The sequence below is a fragment of the Dermochelys coriacea genome, chromosome 5 (assembly GCF_009764565.3).
Source record: "Dermochelys coriacea isolate rDerCor1 chromosome 5, rDerCor1.pri.v4, whole genome shotgun sequence".
In the NCBI taxonomy this organism is placed as follows: Eukaryota; Metazoa; Chordata; order Testudines; family Dermochelyidae; genus Dermochelys; species Dermochelys coriacea.
The window spans coordinates 38,218,957-38,240,591 of record NC_050072.1 but is presented as its reverse complement, the minus strand read 5'-3'; the positions used below and the strand labels follow the sequence as shown (position 1 = coordinate 38,240,591).

At 40.3% G+C, this 21,635-nt stretch overlaps 1 protein-coding gene across 4 annotated transcripts in view; it reads left to right on the top strand.

The window, feature by feature from the left end:
* The window catches only part of PDE4D (phosphodiesterase 4D), a 1,154,521-nt gene that overhangs the window by 999,751 nt on the left and 133,135 nt on the right, over positions 1–21,635 (top strand). For all 4 annotated transcript variants that reach the window (XM_043515458.1, XM_038401475.2, XM_038401476.2 and 1 more), the window contains one exon: positions 4,126–4,175. In XM_043515458.1, coding sequence (XP_043371393.1) covers positions 4,126–4,175 — 50 coding nt within the window. The remainder of the gene's footprint in view (positions 1–4,125; positions 4,176–21,635) is intronic.

The window sequence follows — 21,635 nt, the reverse complement described above, 5'->3', positions numbered from 1 at the left end:
CCTTCTGATGTCTGTTTCATTTAATGCATAATGCACTCCATCCATAGAGTAATATAGTTAGTACACTAGTTTGATAAATTTTCACTTAGGTACTAAACATAATGTTTTTATCATTCCATAATTTCATCAATTTCTTGCAGCACTTGTAGCAAAGGCACACCTCCTTTTAATCTCATTTTTGATGGAACCATTGGCACTGATCAAGCTTCCTAGATACTCATAAGATTCTATTTGTTTTATGACTTCATCATTACTACATTTATTGTCCCTATTCCAAAATGCAATCACATCATCTTGGTGCTTATTTTAAGTCCAAGTCAACTACACCAATTTTCCAAGGTAGCAAAGATTATCATAATTAATTTAAACTTGTCTGCCAGTTGTACATCACCTGCATAAATTGAGGCGCTTAACTCTAGATTATCCAATGTCAACCCTCTGACTCATCTAACATTCTTAATATTCAGTTTACGAACAGATGAAAAGCAACGATACTTCCATGTCCCCTTATCTTACAGCAAACTTTGACTTGAACCAGTTGCTAAATTTTCCACCAGTTCTTATGCAGCATATGACTCTTTGTGCAAGGCTTTTATAATTGCAATCATATTATCTGGAACTTCATATGATTTTGCTCCTTTCTCTAATGCTTCCTTCCAAATTAAATCAAAAAACCTGACTGAAGTCAATGAAAATAGCAAACATCTTTAATCCCATTCTTGCTTTTTTCCATCAACTGTTGGAGTATGAGTATCTGATCGGTGCAATTTTTGCCTGGTCTGAAGCTGCTGTATTTCTCACCACTACTTCCTCTAAAATTGGCCTTAATCTGTTGATGTAGTTTTGTCATGATTTTTCCCTGTACTGACAATAAGCCTATGCATCTATAATTATTTGGAACAACAGGATCTCCTTCCGTCAAGGTTGGTTCAAATATTGCCTTTAGCCAGACATCTGCTATCTCCTCTTGTTCTAATAATTTCTTGTATATTTTTTCTAGTACTTGGATAGCACTTGTCTTGCTGGCTGTTAGCAGCTCAGCTCTCTTATGTTGTGTGTTCCTGCAATTTCCTCATTTTTTAACTGCTTCATTTCTCTTTCTTTTTTTCTAATGGTGGTTCAGTGCTGGTCTGTATTCTGTCTTGCAAGCTGCCCTGTTCATCTAGCATATCTGGAATGCTTGCATCTGGATGAACTACAGGGTTCAGCAATTTGTCAAAATGCTTCTTCCCTACTTCCAACACCTTTTTGGCATTTGTTGTCAATCCACCAGTAGCCTTTTTATTGCTTGCATTATTGGCTTGATTGTGTTGCCATACAACCTTAGCTTTTTGTATATTGTTTTCATATTTTGTTTTCTTGATACCTTCTCATATTGAGCCTCCTTGAGTCTCTTCTTTTGAAAACTTTTGCTTGTCCATTCTTTGTGATATCTTAATGGTTTTGCATAATGCTTTTAATTCTTCCACTTTCCCAGCAGTCTTGCTTGTTTACACTTTTCCTGTAATGTTTGTGTTTCATTGCTTGTTCAGCTTTTCCTTTATTTTCTTATGCTTTCCAATAATTTCATCCACTGTGTTTTGTATCACTTTCTTGAATATTTCCCATGCAGTCTGTGGTGAAATGTCTTCCTCATCACAAAATAATAGCCTGAAATGCCCTCCAAGTGCCACCTTGTATCCCTTCCTTGCAGAGCTATTCTTTAACTTATCAACAACAAATTTGGTGCCAATTGTACTCATATTTTTCCTAGACTTTAACTTAAACTTTCTCATTAGTGGTTCATGATCATTGCCACACTCTGCCCTTCTATAGACTCTAACATGGACCAATGCTGTTTGGTACAACACTATTCATTTGCTTACTATGTCTGCTACCAACCTTTTAATAATCTCCCATTATTAGATTCATATCATAATCAGAAATCTCATTGACATTGCTATCTGGTTGTTGATAAAATCCATCCTCCTCTTCCTCTTCTGCTTCTTTTGCTGGTGCATAACCACAGGTCACAGCTATGCATAGGTTGTTGCAGGCACCAGGAAACCTTGCTATGACAATCTGTTCAGATGCCAGTTTCCAGCTGTTCACTAAAGTAACTTTTTCTTATTCACCACTAAAGTAACCCCATCTGTTTCACTTGTCCCCTTGAATATTCAAAGTATTTTCCAACTGTCAACTCTCCTGTACCTGTCTCCTGTATGGCAGCAAGGGAACTGATAATTTAACTCCTCCACTACTAGTTCAGTCTGGCCTAGAGCAAATAGACTTCTCACATTCCAGCTCACATACATATTAAGCCATTATCCAAAATCCATTTCCATTTGTTAGCCATGGGTAAAATTCTTATGAATCAATTTGGTTTGCTGTCCTGTTTCTATAATAAGCGAGTTTCAAATGTAATGGCTTGTTAGGCCAGTCCACCCTGTCCAGCTCATGGAAATGCCATGGCATAGCCAGCTGGCCTGCTATGAACAAGTATCAGTGGTTCCACTCAAATCTGCTTGCCTTTCAAGGCTAGTGAGCTTGGATTGCTCAAATTTGAAATGAGAGTTTTCCTTCTCCTAGACAGACTAGCCAGAAGAGGCTAAGTGAGCTCTGTTTGCCTAGTTTGAATTCAGAATTTTCCTTCTCCTACATACTGTTGATTCATGGGACCTTATTATATAATATTCAGTGCAACCTTTCCCCAAGATGGGCTACTGCCATCTCCCAGCCAGGAGACATGCCTCTATGTTGTAGTATCCCAATGTGAGGGATTTGACACTAGACAGTTTCTTTTTAGAATGCTATCTATTTAAATTGTATTCTAAAAGCTTCATATTAGTACCAATTTAATAGCAAAGTAATACCAATATGACTAGTCTACCTTATTGTATGCAGTAGGAATTTTCACACAATTTATATTATATTAGATTTAAAAAACTAAATTAACAGAACATATATTGGTTGTATAGTCAGCATTCAAAATTAGGAAATACTGGAATTAAGGTTGCCTGTTCCTTCTCCTTTGTACTTTTATTTTATCTTTGTGCACACACATCACAATAATCTTCAGTCTCTAATTACAGGGTCTCATAATATTTTTTCTGTAGGAGCCCTGCCTCATTCAGTGCACAGGATGGAGGGTGCTAAGGGAATGAATCAAGGTTTTATAAAAAGAAAAGGAGTACTTGTGGCACCTTAGAGACTAACAAATTTATTTGAGCATAAGCTTTCGTGAGCTACAGCTCAAGGTTTGTAGGATCTCTCTGAGGACTTAGGGAGTTTGTACTAGTTATGGTTTGTAGAAATACAACAGTTAAAATATGCTCTTCCCTATCCGGCCCTCAATACAGTTTTGCAACCCTGATGTGGCCCTCGGGCCAAAAAGTTTGCCCACCCCTGCTCTAGGTCCAGGTTCATAATTAATTATGGCATTCTTATCATTCCTTATTTTTCTTTCCACATTTACCTACACTCTGTAGCCAACTAGACTAAGAGGGTTAAATTAACGTCATGATCAATGCCCTTCAATTTTCAAATCAGGGGTCATGAAATCCTGGCTCCATTGACGTCAGTGTGAATCATTGACTTCAGTGGGGATGGGATTTCACTCAAGGTCTCCTGGAGTTCTGGAAGCTCCAAAGAATCTACTAGCATGTCACTGCAAATGGGGATTGGATATTTGGGGATATATGGGGATAGATTCACTGCAACCATCCCAAAAACTTTATAGTTGAATGAATGTAAAGTTGTATTAGGTGATATGCAGGCCTGCTCCTGTTTGGCCAGGTAATGTGGGGTTAGAGTAATTGTGCTAGATAAGGACCTGGTCCTTCCCAAATTGTGTTACAACTCCATTTAAATATAAGTAAATGTAAACTGTGTTTAAGCACAATTTTTCAGTGCAGTTGTAATGCCTGAAAACGTTCCATGCTGGGGTTCGCAAGCTATGAAATAATATGAGGTTCATTTGTGAGTTCTGTTCACCTCTGTATATACTCTGAATGAGCTACTTTTGTCAGTTTCTATACATTCCAACCCCAAATAATCTCTCAAATAAAAGTGTTTTCAAACAAATGGTTTAAAGAATGCACTAATATACAAACTTGACACATTTATGCCTTTTTTTTCCATTGTCAGACGGTCACCCATGTGTAACCAACCATCCATCAACAAAGCAACTATAACAGGTAAGAGAGATTAATATAAGCTCAAAGTGAAAGTATAATGGTCTTCAGAAACTGAATAATTATTTATAAAATTAAAATGTAATTCAGAAATGTATTGCTTTTTTTAAATAAAAACAGTATATTCTTTTACATCCATAAGTTTATTTTATAAATAAGGTTTTGGTTAATTTTTACCACAAATAGCAAATTAATTCTTTCCAGTGATATGTCATATTGGACATGGATATCTAGATATAGATATATCCTTCATGTTAATGTGAGTTCATTCCAAAACTTTGTTTTTGAGATGGTGGAAATGTCAATAAACCAAGGTCTTTTGTCCTCATTTTCTTCTGCATGTATCCATAAGTGACTATGTGGTAATACTGTATATTGATAAATTGATGCACTGAAAAGTAGGCACAGGCAATAAATTGACCTACTAATTGGAAATTGCAGTTCTGCAAGTACTGAGGCAATGTCTTAGTATGATTTAGTACCCAGCGTAGACAGTGGAAAGTTTTCAAAAGTATGTAAGTGACTTAGGAGCGTAAGTTTCCTGTTCAAACATTTTTTGTTTGCTTGTTTTGTTCAGATGGATTCATACTCATTGAGTTGCACTTTGAGTTCAGAGTTTGAGTGAATCCTGATACTTGAAGTGAAGCTTGGCCAAAACTACAAAGATTGACCTGGTTTAGGGTTGAAATAATGTACAATTGCTGTGTTCTGCATGGTTTCCTTCATAAAGTCTAAATTCCTCCATAGCACTTGGAAGTCAGCCTGATGTTCACTGATGCTGCAAATGCTCACCTCGCTTGCTGAGTTCACAACAAGTTATGCACAGCTCTGCTTCCTGCTTAACACATGTGGATCGGAGTTTGATTGAATGGCTTTTCACTTTTAGGCTTTTTAAAACCCACTTCTTTACACATTGAAAATCATCCACAATTAGGTTCTTTTATAATAATTCTTAAATGCATGGTAATTAAAGAAATGAGGAAAAAACTAGCTGCATAAATCTCTCATTAATTGTAACTGATCCCCATGACAGCTGTAACCATAACCCCTTGTTAACGCATTCTTTGAAGAGGTAATATTGGGGGTTGGTTTCATGCTAGCGGCCATGAACCATTTAAATTATTGATGGCTATTCTGCTTATTTTTAATTGCAGGACTTCCCCGTTTTTCACACTTTGATTATCCAGACTCTATTGCCTTTAAAGGAGATAGGTTTCAGGTTCTTTTTTTTTCCATTAATTTTGGCCTCTTCCCATAGATTCAAGGATTCAGAAAGTCTGTAGCACAGAAAAATTCCTAATAATAAAAGAAAATATCTGATAATTGTGACCAAAAGCATTCCTATATTCAAACCGTACACACTACTGTAATAATCTTTGTACAAAATATGCCTTGCTAAGGTATCATTTGAAAACTAATAACTCACTGGTCAATAATATGGTGAAATGTGTGTAACAACATTATATGTAAAGTTATGAACATAAGATGAAATTTTGACTTACATGTATTTACCCGAGAAGTCCTGAGAGGGAGTGAACCTGTTCCTCAAAGACAAAGGACTATTAACTCCTCTAGCCAGGTGTCATCAAAGTTGATTGGAAAAAGTAACACCAACAGACTCCAGTCATCAGTGGGCGGGATCAAACCTGGGCCACTGTAGCTTAGTGCATGAGCCTCTACTGCATAAGCTAAAAGCCATATGGGCATTAGCTAAGGCTGTAGAGTAGACTCATTAATCTCTCTCTCTCTCTCTAAGTGGTCTCAGTGCCACTAGATGGGACAGAACACCACACCTAGGAAGTGTGTGGACTACATACTTCCCATAGCTGAGGAAGTGTGTCCTGAGCTTCAGAGACTTCCCAGTTGAAATCCCGGACGAGCCCCCACTTGTAACACTGACAGACCCTTGTCGTTAGCAGGTGGGATCAAACCTAGGGCCTCTGGAGCTTAGTGCATGAGCCTCTACCACATGAGCTAGAAGCCATAAGACTGTTTGCTACGGCTGTAGAGCAAACTCATTAATCTCTCTCTCTGTACGTGGTTTGTGTGGGTTACACAAACACCAGTCAAGTGGCCATTCTTTGACAACAGAAGGAGGACAGGAACAGATCAATCTGCATTTTAATAAACAACAACAACATGGAAACTTTTTCACCATGAGACTCCATGTCTCCATCCTCACAGTGGGAAGGAACTTTATCTAGGGGCAACCCTTAGGAAAATGCATTTCAAAGGGTAACTGGAATAAAAGTGAGGGGCAAAAAAGACCCCAGGTATTCTCTCTTTCTTTCTCTCCCTATCTCTTTAACATAAGAAGACAAAGAAACCAGCCCTTTGACTTTGGGAGGGCATTCTGACCTGAGAATTTGGTTAGCAATGTTGCTGGGAACATGTGGTAAAGATTTTACCTTGAACAAAGTCTAATTTGTTAAGTTTTAGTTACTAGAAAGTGTTTGATCTTTATTTCTCTTGTAACCATTTCAGATTTTAATACTTTATCATTGTACTCACTTAAAATCTATCTCTTTATAGTTAAAAAAAAGTTGTATTTTTAATCAAAACTAATCCAACGTTGTGTTTAAGCTGAATTGTGTAGTAACTCCAATTAAAGTAGCAAACTGTTGTATATTAACCCTTTATAAGGGCAATAGATCTCTAATATCTGAACTGCCCCAGAGAGGGCTGGACTGTGTGGAATACATGTTTTCGGGGAATATTGAGGACTGGGTGTGTGTTGGGGTTTCCCTGCAGGTGGTAATGAAGGCTTCTGGAATCCGGAGTGTTGCTGGCAGGCTGCAGCTTTACACAGACACTCAGGGTGTGACCGGCAAGTAGTTTGGCTGTTAGGAACTACAACAGCAAAGCATTGTGAGGCTCCCAGGGTTATGGGCCAAGTAGTGACACAACCTCTCTCTGGTCTGGATTGCATCCCACAATGTGATGATACCCTAAAGAGAAGCTGTACATGCACATGCACAGACACACAGGCCAGTGCCTTACCAGCTCCTCTACCAGGGAAAGCCTTGTGCCAATTTCTTTCTTCCAGCAGGAATAGCTGCCCAATGAGCAGGACCCAGGATATTTTCTGCTGGATGCCACTGTTGCGCTCTTACAATTTCCCACTGATCTGGAGGTTTCCCTTTACTTAATCCCTGGAGTGCAACATGCATGTCAGAAGCAATACATCATTTGAGATTTGAATTCCTGTAAGGTATGCGGTGCACTCAGGGTGCAATTTAACTAGAAAACATTTCTGTGCCAGGAAATTTAAAGGGAGCAACAGAAGAGAGCAGTGAAGTGTAGGAGTAGTTTAATTTCATGTAATGTTAACATGCTCCACCAGAAAGGCCACCAGATCTGCCATGACCAACCTACACATTAGGATGGTCGGATCTGAAAGGCCAAAAGACTTTAAGGATTGGGAAAAGTATTAAATCACTGCAAACCATGAAAAGGATTAGGATTCACTTTGGCTAATGAGTAAGGGTTGAAGCTGGATAGTATTTTGCCTGAACTGGTTTGCCCATCCCTAGACATAATGTTGTATTTGATATTATTGTTGTTTCCTTAGTAACAGACCTTCATGACTAAGCACAGAAGTTTGCATAGATACCTTCCTGAGCCATATAAAATCATGGTAATGCATGTTACACCAAAGCAGTGCACCAAGGGAGAAAGGCAGGAAAAATGCTTGTATCATTCTTTCTCAGAACAATTAAAAAAGCAATCCTCTTCTGGCGCCACCTTGCCCCTTGGACTCTTGACAGAGGTGTCTGAAGTGCTGACTGTCTGGCTTCCTTGCTGCTGGAAAGTCTTCTTGTCAGTGCTGCTCTTGGTGCTCTAAACATTCCTACCACCAGACAAGTGGAACACTCATCACAGCAGTACAGACAGCACTGCTAACACTGCCAGCAGGAACCTGAGGGCACCAGGCACAAGTCTAATAAACTAGATGACTGGAAGATGCATTGTCACTAAAGTAAATAATAAGCACTTTGGGTGATAGATTAAGGTTGATAGGACTTCCTGGAAAAATTGTGTTCTCAGGAAGGATTTGAATGAGGAGAGGGAGGATGCCAGAATGTGAAGGGAGTTCCTAGTGTAAGAGGCAGCATGGTGGGAGGTATGAAAAAGAAAAGGTGAGGAAGGGATGCAAAGGAAATAAGGAAGGGAATATGGATTTTCTTCACTGAGATCAAAAGGAACTGTTCTTTAATTATAGATATTCATTTCAGGAAAGCACATGTGAGGAGAAAAAATGCATTAGCTGGAATGAGGTGCTACTGAAATTCATTGTACAGTAGCACATGGATAAAAATTTTCAAACTGTTTGGCAGGAATTATGGCAACCAGGCCATTGGATCATTTGTCCGGAGCTCTTTAAAGAAAGTATTGCTACATGGTTGAAGGTGAGGAAAGAGTTGGATGGCTTTTAAAATGGACAGTAGTTGTTTAGTTCAATATGGAGTATTTACTTATTAATTGGAGTATGTCCTACTGATATTAATTTGTCCACATTCATATGGAAGATATAGCTCCTGGTTCTTGCCCCACAATCTGGCTCTAGAGGGACTGTCCAACATGCTTAGGTATATGCACTAAAAACCACAGCTGATACTGATGATCAAATATCCCACTGTCTGACATGTTTTAAACTATTGTTCTCCTTTAGTGGTTTCTTTAAATAGAGCTTCTGAAGGATGGTGTTTAGGCTTTTCTTGGAATGAACTGAGAGGTGAAGGATTTTTTTTTAATGTCATCTTGCTGAATGGCTGTGAGGTGGAATCAACAAGTGTTTTACAATTGTTTTATTTTACTATTATGGATTTGTTCTTAATAGTTCATCAGGCTGCTTAGAGCCTGAGATAGGCAGTTTTTTTAATATAATAAAAATTAGTAAAGCTAAATATCCACATTCACACATATAAGGCCCTTTCAGAAATGACAGCAGCTGCATATTAAAAAAAGAAAAGACAAGAAAAGAAAAGGCTACAGATGCAAATCAGAAATGGAAAGATTAAAATAAATGAGGTGAGAAAATGTATAATAATAGTATATTGAGAAGCAAGTTCTATGAATCATATCTCTGCAAATTCCAGACCTCTTAGGTAATAGTCCCTCCACACTAAATTATATACTGTAATCAATAGAAAGATGGCTCTACAAAGCACGAATAATAGCTAAAAACTCAAGCTAAGAAAATATAAAGCCCTCTACCTCCAAGAATTACAGACTGAATTATCTCTAGGAATGATCTAGCAGCTTTAGAAAAAATATGCTCCAAATTAAATGACAATATGGAAATATTTGAAACAATATGATTTTCTTTCATTGAAAAATATGACTAACTATTAACCTTGAGCACAGTAACTAAATAAGTGATATCAGTCTTGAAATGTGAAACCAAACTATTTTTACAAAACAATTGTGTAATAGTTTTCCATTCTGTATATTTGTCATCACCACACACACACACGCCATCAAAACCAACAATAGATCTGAAAAGCTTAATAGAGCAATAGGATGAAATTAAGATAGAGCATTCTTTCTGAATGTCAGAAAATCTTCCTAACGATATAGACTGTAGACTAGTCTCCCAGAAGACGTGATTAACATCCTGTCACTTGAAACTTTTAAAGCTAAACTGGACAAAGAACTGTACAGTGTAATGCTGCAGGGAGATGTGCTGAATGACCTAGAGGTTTTTGTCTTTTCTAGCTTCTATGATTCCATTGGTGAAGAGCAGGGAGTAAAGTACATGTGAAAAAACATGAGGGGGCAGCAAAGAACAAAAGATGCATGCCTTACAATGGCTAATTCTTACAATAGTGAAGTATTGTTGCTACCTTGAGTATGGCTATATGAAATTCAGTGGCCTCTAATACCATTTAAAATAATCAATATCTCAGATCACTTAACAAAGTAAAATCTTGCATGGTTGTTATCAGTATCACCTTTTAAAATAATGAAGCTCCTGGAGTTCATAATAGGTTTGGGGTATATAAAATACATCCTGGTCAAGAGGGAAGTGCAGCAAATATGCCAACCCTCTTGATCTAGGCACAGTTCACTTGCCCTTTGAATATACTGTTTTCTGATTGATGAAAAGTTTTCACAGAGTAAACTGTGCCTGGCTTGTGGCAGAGGTAAGATAAATGTGTTGACCATCCTAACTCTAGCTGATTGAGTTGGGGGAGATTTCCTTACACATTGGAGTGGCATGGAAGGCCTGGTTCTGAGGAGAAGAGGGATTTTTTTGTTTGTTGGTACAGTGCCTTTGTATGTTGAAGGAAGTTTGACTGTTTTGTTATTTGTACATTTGTGGTTCTTTGATTTTCATGTACAATCTATTGGTATTTTAATCAAACATAATTTACCACAGCAAACTATTTTGATAAGGATTTCAAGATAAATACCAAGTAGGCTTACATCCTGGTGTAAAATCTGATTGATCAAATGTTTCTCCCTTTATGTATTCCACTGTGGGTATGCATTTACTCCGTGTGCCTGAGACTGGAAGATTCTTGCTAGTAGTATCCATTAGTCCATGCCTGCACCCTAGGCTTGCCAACTTTCTAATCACACAAAACCTTGCCTTGCCCTGCTCCTGAGGCCTGCACCTTCTCCGAGGTGCCCCCCCCCCTCACTTCATACCCTCTCCCTCTGTTGCCTGCTCTCCCTGACCCTCACTTGCTCATTTTCACCGGGCTGGGACAGGGAGTTGGCATGTGGGAAGGGGTGAGGGCTCCAGCTTGGGGGTGCAGGCTCCAGGGTGGGGCCAGAAATGAGGGATTCAGGGTGTGGGAGGGGACTCGGGCTTGGGCAGGGTTGTAGGGTGTGGGAAGGGGTGCGGGGTCTGGCTGGGGCCGCGGGCTCTGGGGTGGGGGCTGGGGATGAGAGGTTTGGGGTGTAGGGGGGGTTCTGAGCTGGGGCAGGGGGTTGGGGTGCAGACTCCAGGGGGAAGTTGGGGTGTGGGTGGGGGCTCAGAGCTGGGGCAGGGGATTGGGGTGCAGGAGGGGGTGTGGGGTGCAGGCTCCAGGAGGGTGTTTGGGTGCAGGACAGGGCTCCGGGCTGAGGCAGAGGTTGGGGTGCTGGGGGGAGGTGAGGGCTCTGGCTGGGGGTGCAGGCTATTGTGGGGTGGGGATGAAGGGTTTGGGGTGCAGGATGGGGCTCTGGGCTGGGGAATGAGGCCAAGAGGTTCGGAGTGCAGGAGGAGGCTTAGGGCTGGAGCAGGGGGTTGGGGTGTGGGAAAAGGTGTGCTTGAGGCGGCGCTTGCCTCAGGTGACTCCCCAGAAGTGGTAATATGTCCCTCGGATGCTAGGTGCAGGGGTGACAGGCAGCTTTGCACACTGCTTCTGCTCACAGGTGCCGCCCTCACAGCTCCCATTGGCCCATAATAATAAAGTAAAACAATTGTAAAACACTGGTTGATTCCACCTCACAGCCATTCAGCAAGATGACATTAAAAAAAAATCCAATTGACAGCCAATGGGAGCTGCGGAGCTGGAGCTCGGGCAGGGTCAGCTAGCCATCCCTCCTAGGAGCCAAAGTACATGGCGCTGCTTCTGGGAGCCACGCGGAGCCAGGTAGGGAGCCTGCCAGTCCTGCGCCAACTGGACTTTTAATGGCCCGGTCAGCAGTGCTGACTGGAGCTACCAGGGTCCCTATTCGACAGAGTGTTCCAGTTGACAACCAGACACCTGGCAACGCTACTGCACCCTTCTCCTCAAGCCCTGATCTGAGAGTATAATGGGTGGTATGGACTGACTGCCTCTGCAGCTCCTTACTGCCACATGGTCTGAGATGGAACCCTGCAGTGTCCATCGACTTATCCTCCAACACTATTCCTATAAATATTAACCAACAGTAAATATTGTAAATAACTCTGCTTAGTATAGTTTAGTTAGCTTTAGACAGTTAGATTTTTGTCCCCTCTCCCCCATCCTTCCTGGTACAGGACTCTGAGTATGCCCAGGATTCCAGGTTTCTGCCTGGAACCCATCATCTGCCTCCATTCTTTTGTTCTCGGCAACCATCACCAGAGATGCCTCTACTGCCTTGGAGAAGCTCATATCTCCATTAAGAGTAGTATCTGCAGCTTCTTCGCACCCCAAACCGTTCAAGTATGAGATTTCAGGCTCAGGAAACACCTTACGCAGCAGACTGAGGCCTCAGTTGGATCTGGGCTGGGCAGACCCCCCTGAACAGTGGGAGGAGGTGTCAAGGAATGCACTGCCCAACACCACCACTTCAGACACAGCGGCAAGCAAGGGTAGAGCCAAGGACTCTTCATCTCAGACTGACTCCAAAGGTAAGAAGACCTCTCTAAAGATGCAAGAGAAATTCACCTCCAGATCTACTTCTAAAGAGAGGGCTGAATCCTCTACACTAGTAGTCCCCAACCTTTCTGTGGGAATAGCATATTCTTATTCCCAGAAGACTGTGGTGGGCGCCAGACACCCCGCTGCCAAAATGCCACCGAGAAGTGGCAACAGCAAGAAGCGTTGCCACCGAAATGCCGCCAAGAAATGGCAATGCTTCTTGGCGGCATTTCAGCTGGCAGTTCTCCGGCTGCAGCATTTCAGTGGTGTGGTGTCCTGTGGGCGCACACAACTGCCCCAGCGGGCACCTTTGCATCCGCGGGCACCACACTGGGGACCCCTGCTGTACACCTTCAAAGTTGAGTTAGTCATCATACCTGTTACCAGGATGCTCAAAAATCCTTAAAGGCATGGTACTGAACTCCAGACTTCAAAGACTAAGAATGCTTCTTCTTTAGCACCATTGGTGGGAGCAGGATCATCATTACTGTGTAAAGAGAGGCATGAGACGCAGCCAGTACAATCTCTGACACCAATGTGCAAATGACTACCCCATATATCATCAGCATCAATACTCTTCTGAGCTAACACTGGCAGTTCACAGAGACAGAACTCATCATGGTGACAAATACACCACTTTGGAAGACATCATCATCCTGCCAGATATGGAATCTTCCCTCTTATGTGAACCAATTCTTACAAGGGAGATTCTGACACCATTGATTCATTAACATTAAGGAAGAGACTGTTCTCTTCCCTCTAACAATTGGGGTCATTTTTCATCAGCGTTTCCAACATCACTGCCCTTGGATATGGAGCTCTCATTTTCTTCTTCGGGTGAGTCTGATATGGAATAAGTACCCTCATCACCTCCTCCAAGGGATGTGAGCCCAGATACAGGCTCCAGAATCTTTTGGGCCTGTCATGACTCCATAAAATGGGATTGCCCCATCCTCAGGATGAGCAATACGCTATGCCTTGGTGTCTACCCCAACTCATGATGGATCCCTCTAGCTGGCTCTACTGGGAAACATGGGACCCATACGTGCATTATCACAAATCCATTTGATACCACTGATAATCTCACCATCCCTTGCCCCCAAGAGATCAGACTGAATTTCCCTGGGAGCTCCCGGGGAAGACAAAAAAAAAAAAAAGAGCCAGATCCAGCAGCACCTTCTGGTATATTGTGTTCATCTCCCAGTGAGAGAAGTTTCAGAGTTCCATTAATTACTTACCTATTTATCCTACCTGTCTCATATGTGTATATTCAGTTATTGTCTTTATGATTTTCTTTACTGCCTTTTATGTCTTCAAAACATTTTTTGAACTTCATTAGCAGTAACCTGATTGTGCCCAATGTGTATATCACTTAACCTCATAAACATCTTTCCCCCCCTTTTTTAAGTGAAAATGAAATTTGTTATTTAAATAGGTCCCAGTGTAGGCTAGCAGCACAGTGTACAATGCACAAATACTTCTCTCTTCTCATGAGTTGGTATTTCCTTTTTGTTAGTGTTACTTAGAACCAGGATAGTTGTTTGCTGCCCACAGGTGTCACTGATTTCTGAAGTGTAAGGGCCAATTAAAAATAGGAAAAGCCCTCAAGGAAGGGAGACACATTTTTCAGGAAATAAGTGTTCTTTATGATCTCCTTCAAAAATAAATCACACTGAACAGTGATTCTAGAATTATATAGAAGGAAAATTTGCCACTTTTCTAAAGTTAACGTTGAGATTTAGGTGTTTTTATTAATCCAAACTCAGTATCCACATATAAAATAAGAATGGTATGAAAAAGAACTGGAGCTGAAACAACAATCCTTTGTACTGTATAGAATTGTAAGATCCATTATGTAAGTATTACTAGCCCTAGTTAAGTAATGCAGGTCTTTATTTATGGCCAGTGTACCTGCTCTGGGGTGGGGGTTTTGGGTTTTTTTTTTTAGTTATGTAAGGCACTTAAACACAGGGCTTTACAGGCAGACATGAAAATAGGCAACAGATGGCTGAGGTGGAAGTAGGATTAAAAGCCTAATGACCTAGACTACATGACGTACTCTACCTCCTTACAAAGGTATATTTGGATGGGGTAGTGATAATGCCATTGCTCTTAGAATCTAAAAGATCTGTCTTAATCTAGAAAATATTAAACTCTATTCTCTTTCTAGGTCCCCTCCTAATTAACTGTTACATAAGAAATCCTATTTTGAATTGATGTGCTAACAGTGGGTGTAATATATTTGGGTTCTATTGAATGTATGGGGTGCTATGCTAAGAGTCTAGGGTTTTTTCCTGTATTGCTCTTTAGATGGCCATTGAAAAGATGCTGAGCTTTATTTTGCCAGACTTGGATCTGTCTGGTTTTTGAAAACAAAAAAATCAACAAACCACAGTTTTCTTAACTTTGTTGAAATGCTGATAGCAACTCCCTTGGGGTTTAATGGCTGTATTGGAAGATAGATCATGATTGTAGCACTATGACATGGAATATATCAAAAGCTACACGCCTAGGGCCTGATCAAAAGCCTATTGAAGTCAATGGGAGATTTTCTTTGTAGATCAGGCCTATATTTAGCTGATATTGGGACATTTTATTTAAACAGAACCAGAAATAAGATGAGGGCAGCAGCAGGATTTGTATATGAATGCAAAGACTGCTTAAACTATAATATATTGTATTGTTACCCCTTTTGACCTGAGCAATAAGCCAATATACTGGGTCTTGTTGGTTGTTTCCATTAGGAAATTGATGATGGAGTCAAGTATTTCTTTGATGCAACCATGTTTATTTACAAAGAATGTACATGAAGTCCTGTTTCACTGAACAAAGTAGGAATCAAACCACAGGAGTCAGTTTCTTTGCTTGCATTTCCAACCCTCTTTCCAGCCAGCACTCTATCCAAAAAGCTCTCCCTCCTGGCTTTCTCTCACAGCCATGCTCCAAGTGCTTCTCTTGTTATCTCCTTGACTTCCCTGCTGCTTTCTCTGGCTGCTTCTTGCTGCAGACATTTGCCCTTAGACAATTCATTAGAAAGGGTCTTGTGTTTGCATTCAGTGAAACTGCTCTGCTCACAGAGTGCAGCTTCTGACCTTGCTGACCTGTCACCTGTATATTAGGTGGTTGCTCCTATTTTGTCTGCGGTCTTACTCCAAAATGGAGCTTAATTGCTTCTTACATTTATCCTGAAGGGAGGCTATCATGCTGACCAGCTTCTGTGGGGTTTCACCCAACTTCCACCCTAACAGTATATAGTTTATGTAAAGAGGCTTGGGCATTGCTTTTTAAAGGAACATTTTTATTTTTCATAAATAGGGAAGATTTGGAAACAACAATATTCATATGGGTTAATCTGTCTTTTTCTTCAAATAGTTATCAAAGGACCTGGGTAGGTCTTGATGGTTAAATGGAAAGTTATCTCGTTTCTATCTTTCTGATCCACAGAAAGAGGGAGAATCACTGTTGCACTTGTTTGGGATTGAAATGTCACATTTTAGTTTCTGTGTTCATAGTATCCACTTCTGATGTACATTTTAAAAGTAGTCTTTCATCCCTTCTTTATCCAAAGTGCATGGTCTATCCATTGTCTCCTATAATTTAGTGTCTGCAATGCTTGCTCCAAAACACATTAACTATAGTGGGGTCAAAACAAGTGAAATTTCTTTTAACCTAATTTTTCTTTTAGTTCTCAGCATTATACCACTGATTAGCGTCTGGATGAAGACCTTTGGTTAATTCAACAGACAGAATTGAGTCAATTTATTCACACACTGCACATTTCATTGTTGTATGAGACCTTGGGCACTATAAGCTTACATTCTCAATTAAATTCACTCATGTTTCCCTGCACAAAGGAAATGGGCTTTGTGCAGGGAACTAGAAGTGAGTTGGGATGACAGAATCCACCCCCTTTCCACAGACAGGACATAGCAATTCTGCTGCATCTCCACAGCCACTGGTGCCTTAGCTCTTTCATGACTCCATGCAGGGATTGTAGTTACTTGATCTGTGTAAGTGGTGACCCTGTTTGCTATAAACAGCCATCCCTCTGTGTTGGTCTGTGCAGTGCTGCCATGTATTACAGCCATATAGTAGCTGCTTACAATGGGAAATTGAAAAGCCTGAGGTTTACCTATCTGTAGACCACCTCTGGGTTCCTATCCTTCATATGGAGAGGGAAAAGATATCTACCAAATTTTATTTTATTTTAATCAGAAAAATAATATGTAAATTGACAACTTATACCCCTTCTTAGTGTAAAATAAGGAGTAGCTGGGAGAGCATTCTTCATGAGGACTCAACCCTTTTCATTGTTCTCCCCGACTTGGATCTGTTGAACTTCCAGCCATGCTGCAAATCGCATCTATTTGAATGGGAATTGGTGGTAGACTGAGGTAGTTGAGGGTGTGATTTTTGTGAGGTTAAGGTGTATTGGTTGGCTGACTGGTGATTAGCTACAATGTGGTAGACTTAGGGAAAGGAGAAGTGATGCAGTTTTGGACAAGCTGTTTAAGTTGTTGATTATACTTCAGGTGAAGAAGTCACTAAAATCTGGATACAAAACACTGAGATAAAGAAAACGTTAAGAGAAACTCAGGCTTTTCCTACACTGGAAATATGAGCACTCTAGGGGTAATAATGATCAGCAAACACATTTTTAAACATGAATTGTCCCTGTCTAGACTAGTTGCTAAGTTATGTTTAATATCCTGTTAGTTAATAAATTTTCTAGTAGGATGCATTTCCCCAGTATTTTTTATCCCAGTGCTTCTTAACCCATATCCAGTGCCTTCATTGACTGACAGCTGACAGTTTAATCAAATTTGAGGACTTTTATAAAACTTTAATTTACTTCCACAAGAAGTGCAGTCATAAGTTAACACCTGCCTAGCTTGACAACATTCATGTTGAAAAGCCTGGTATTTTATCATAGATCCCTTCCCCCTCTGGGATTTGTCCTCCATTTGGGGGAGGGGGAGAAGACATCTACCAAATTACAAAAAAAACCCAAACTTGTAATTTAAAAGTGAGTCACTTGGCCCTAATTATTTATGTATTAACATTTTTTGTTCTTGTTGAATTTTTGGTGATGGAGTGTGTTTCAGAATGAATGTGGAGTGTGATGCGGTTGGATGGGAGTTCAAGACACTTCTCTGTCCATTACACCCAAGCATCATGATTTAGTCTGGATGATTTAGTTGGGGATTAGTCCTGCTTTGAGCAGGGGGTTGGATTAGATGACCTCCTGAGGTCCCTTCCAACCTTGATATTCTATGATCATCTAAGTTTAATTTTATTTTTAGTAGTACTGCAATAGATTTTTAAAAACATACCTGAACATTTTGTGCAAAAACTGAAGATGTGTAATAAATTTTCCTTTACAAAAAATCATGAGAGAGATGGTTAGGGTTTGTTTAGACTAGGGAAAAGGGTGTCTTTTTAAATCAAATTAGTTGCCTTAGCATAGCTAACCTAATTTGAAATACCACTTAACACCTAGTATAGATGTAGTTTATCATCTTTAAATCCAAATTAGGATGCCATTTTTGCTTTCTCCTGCCACTTTCTTTGGCTTGCTTTCTGTAAAATCTTCTGTATCATCTTTCTTTCCTGATATCGATCCCAGGCAAAATAATGGATACAGCTGGTACAGCACTGAATTAATAAAGAATTAATGGAGGGTAACATAGTTAATGCCAGTCAACATGGGTTTATGGAAAATAGATCTTGTCAAAGTAACTTGGTATTATTTTCTGAGGAGATTACAAGTTTGGTTGATAAAAAATAATAGTGCTGATATATTATACTTAGACTTGGTACTACATGACATTTTGATTAAGAGATTAGAATCAGACAAATGAACATGGAATACTAAAATGGATTAAAAAAGACTAATTGACAAGATCTCAAAATGTAACTGTACATGGGAAATCACTGTTGAGCTGCTTTTACAAAAAGCAAACAATATGAGTTTTTAAAATGGCCAAATGTAAAGTCATACATCTAGGAACAAAGAATGTAGGCTATGCAGGAGGGGGAATCTTTGGGAAGGCATGACAATGAAAAAGACTTGGGGTCACAGTGGATAAACAATTGCAAACATGAACTCCCAGTGCAACACTGTGGCCAAAAGGGCTTATGCAATCCTTGGATGTATAAACAGATGAATATCAAGTAGGAGTAAGGAAGTTTATATTCTGTATTTGGCACTGCTGCAACCACTACTGGAATACTATGTCCAGTTCTGTTATCTACAATTCATAAAGGATGTTGATAAGTTGGTGAGGGTTTAGGGAAATGCCATGATAATGATTAAAAAATTGGAAAACACGCTTTATAGTGAAGGACTCAAGGCTCTCAATCTGTTAAATTTAACAGAGAGAAGATTAAGTGACTTGATCATAGTTTAGACCAATGGTGGGGAACCTGTGGCCCGCGGGCAGGGGTTGTCCACAACTGGTCTAGAAGTACCTACATGGGAAACCAAAATTTCATAACAGAGGGCTTTTGACTCTAGCAGAAAAAGGTACAACACAATCCAATGGATGGAATTTGAGGCTAGACAATTTCAGACTAGAAATATCGTGCACATTTTTTAACAGGGAGGGTAATTAACCCTTGGAAAAAGGGTTGTCATGGATTCTTCATCATTGGAAATTTTAAAATCATGAATAGATGTTTTTTCTGAAAGCTATGCTCTAGTTCAAATGGGAATTAATTCAGGAAAGTCTTATGACCTGTGTCACATAAGAGGTCAGACTGGGTGATCACACCTTTCTGGCTTTATAATCTATAGTTCTGTGAATCACCTCACCAAAGCTATTCATTTCATTGAAAAACAGGACATGATGACGACAAACTTTGCGTTCTTCCTCTTCCCTTGTGATCTTGGTTGTCTCGTTTACTGTCACTGTGCTTTGAGGAGTATGTGTAACACCGCACTGCATCTACTATAGCAATGAGAATGACAAAATAAGCTGAAAGAACAGAGAGTGGTTTCTCTTGTGGTGAGGAGAATCAGCAAGAGAAGTAGGACTGATGGTGTTGGTGTCATTTTTCTCATTTCTGTAATGCTTGTAACTCTTCAACTGAAGTGCACAAAAATAAAAACAGTCTGTCTATAGATCTAGGTTTTTATAAAAAAAAGGAGTACTTGTGGCATTTTAGAGACTAACAAATTTATTTGAGCACAAGCTTTCGTGAGCTACAGCTCACTTCATCGGATGCATTCAGTGGAAAATACAGTGGGGAGATTTATATACATAGAGAACATGAAACAATGGGTGTTACAATATACACTGTAAGGAGAGTGATCACTTAAGGTGAGCTATTACCAGCAGGAGAGCTGGGGGGGAGGGACCTTTTGTAGTGATAATCAAGGTGGGCCATTTCCAGCAGTTGACAAGAATGTCTGAGGAACAGTATGTGTGTTTGTGGGGGGGGGGAATAAACATGGGGAAATAGATTTACTTTGTGTAATGACCCATCCACTACCAGTCTCTATTCAAGCCTAAGTTAATTGTATCCAGTTTGCAAATTAATTCCAATTCAGCAGTCTCTCCTTGGAGTCTGTTTTTGAAGTTTTTTTGTTGAAGAATTGCAACTTTTAGGTCTGTAATCGAGTGACCAGAGAGATTGAAGTGTTCTCCAACTGGTTTTTGAATGTTATAATTCTTGATGTCTGATTTGTGTCCATTTATTCTTTTACACCTACAAGATCTCTATCAAGCATTCTTACAACTACAGTACCCACTTGCTGAAGTGAAGAAACGGATTGGCAGAGCCAGAAGTGTACCCAGAAGTCACCACTACAGGACAGGCCCAACAAAGAAAATAACAGAACGCCACTAGCCATCACCTTCAGCCCCTAACTAAACCTCCAACACATCATCAAGGATCTACAACCTATCCTGAAGGACGACGCACCACTCTCACAGATCTTGGGAGACAGGCCAGTCCTTGCTTACAGACAGCCCCCTAACCTGAAGCAAATACTCACCAGCAACACACACCACACAACAGAACCACTAACCCAGGAACCTATCCTTGCAACAAAGCCCGTTGCCAACTCTGTCCACATATCTATTCAGGGGATACCATCATAGGGCCTAATCACATCAGCCACACTATCAGAGGCTCGTTTACCTGCACATCTACTAATGTGATATATGCCATCATGTGCCAGCAGTGCCCCTCTGCCAGGTACATTGGTCAAACTGGACGGTCTCTACATAAAAAAATGGGAGTGGATGGGTCATTACACAAAGTAAAACTATTTCCCCATGTTTATTCCCCCCCCCCACACACACACACACACTGTTCCTCAGACATTCTTGTCAACTGCTGGAAATGGCCCAACTTGATTATCACCCTCCTCCCCCCCCCCACTCTCCTGCTGGTAATAGTTCACCTTAAGAGATCACTCTGGTTACAGTGTGTATGGTAACACCCATTGTTTCATGTTCTCTATGTATATAAATCTCCTCACTATTTTCCACTGAATGCATCCGATGAAATGAGCTGTAGCTCACGAAAGCTTATGCTCAAATAAATTTGTTAGTCTCTAAGGTGCAACAAGTACTCCTTATCTTTTTGCGAATACAGACTAACACGGCTGCTACTCTGAAACCTAGGTTTTTACGTGCCCCTCATGACCAGAACCTGAATGCTTCCCCACTTCTTCATACTCCACCCATCTTCCCACAATTATGACCATTGACACATCAACAATGAATTTATGGATCTAAAGGTAGAGGAGGCCTGGGATTACTTTAAATCAAAACTGCAGAAGCTATCGGAAGCCTGTATCCCAAGAAAGGGGAAAAAATTCATAGGAAGGAGTTGTAGACCAAGCTGGATGAGCAAGCATCTTAGAGAGGTGATTAAGAAGAAGCAGAAAGCATACAGGGAGTGGAAGATGGGAGGGATCAGCAAGGAAAGCTACCTAATTGAGGTCAGAACATGTAGGGATCAAGTGAGACAGGCTAAAAGTCGAGTAGAGTTGGACCTTGCAAAGGGAATTAAAACCAATAGTAAAAGGTTCTATAGCCATATAAATAAGAAGAAAACTAAAAAGGAAGAAGTGGGGCCGCTTAACACTGAGGATGGAGTGGAGGTTAAAGATAATCTAGGCATGGCCCAA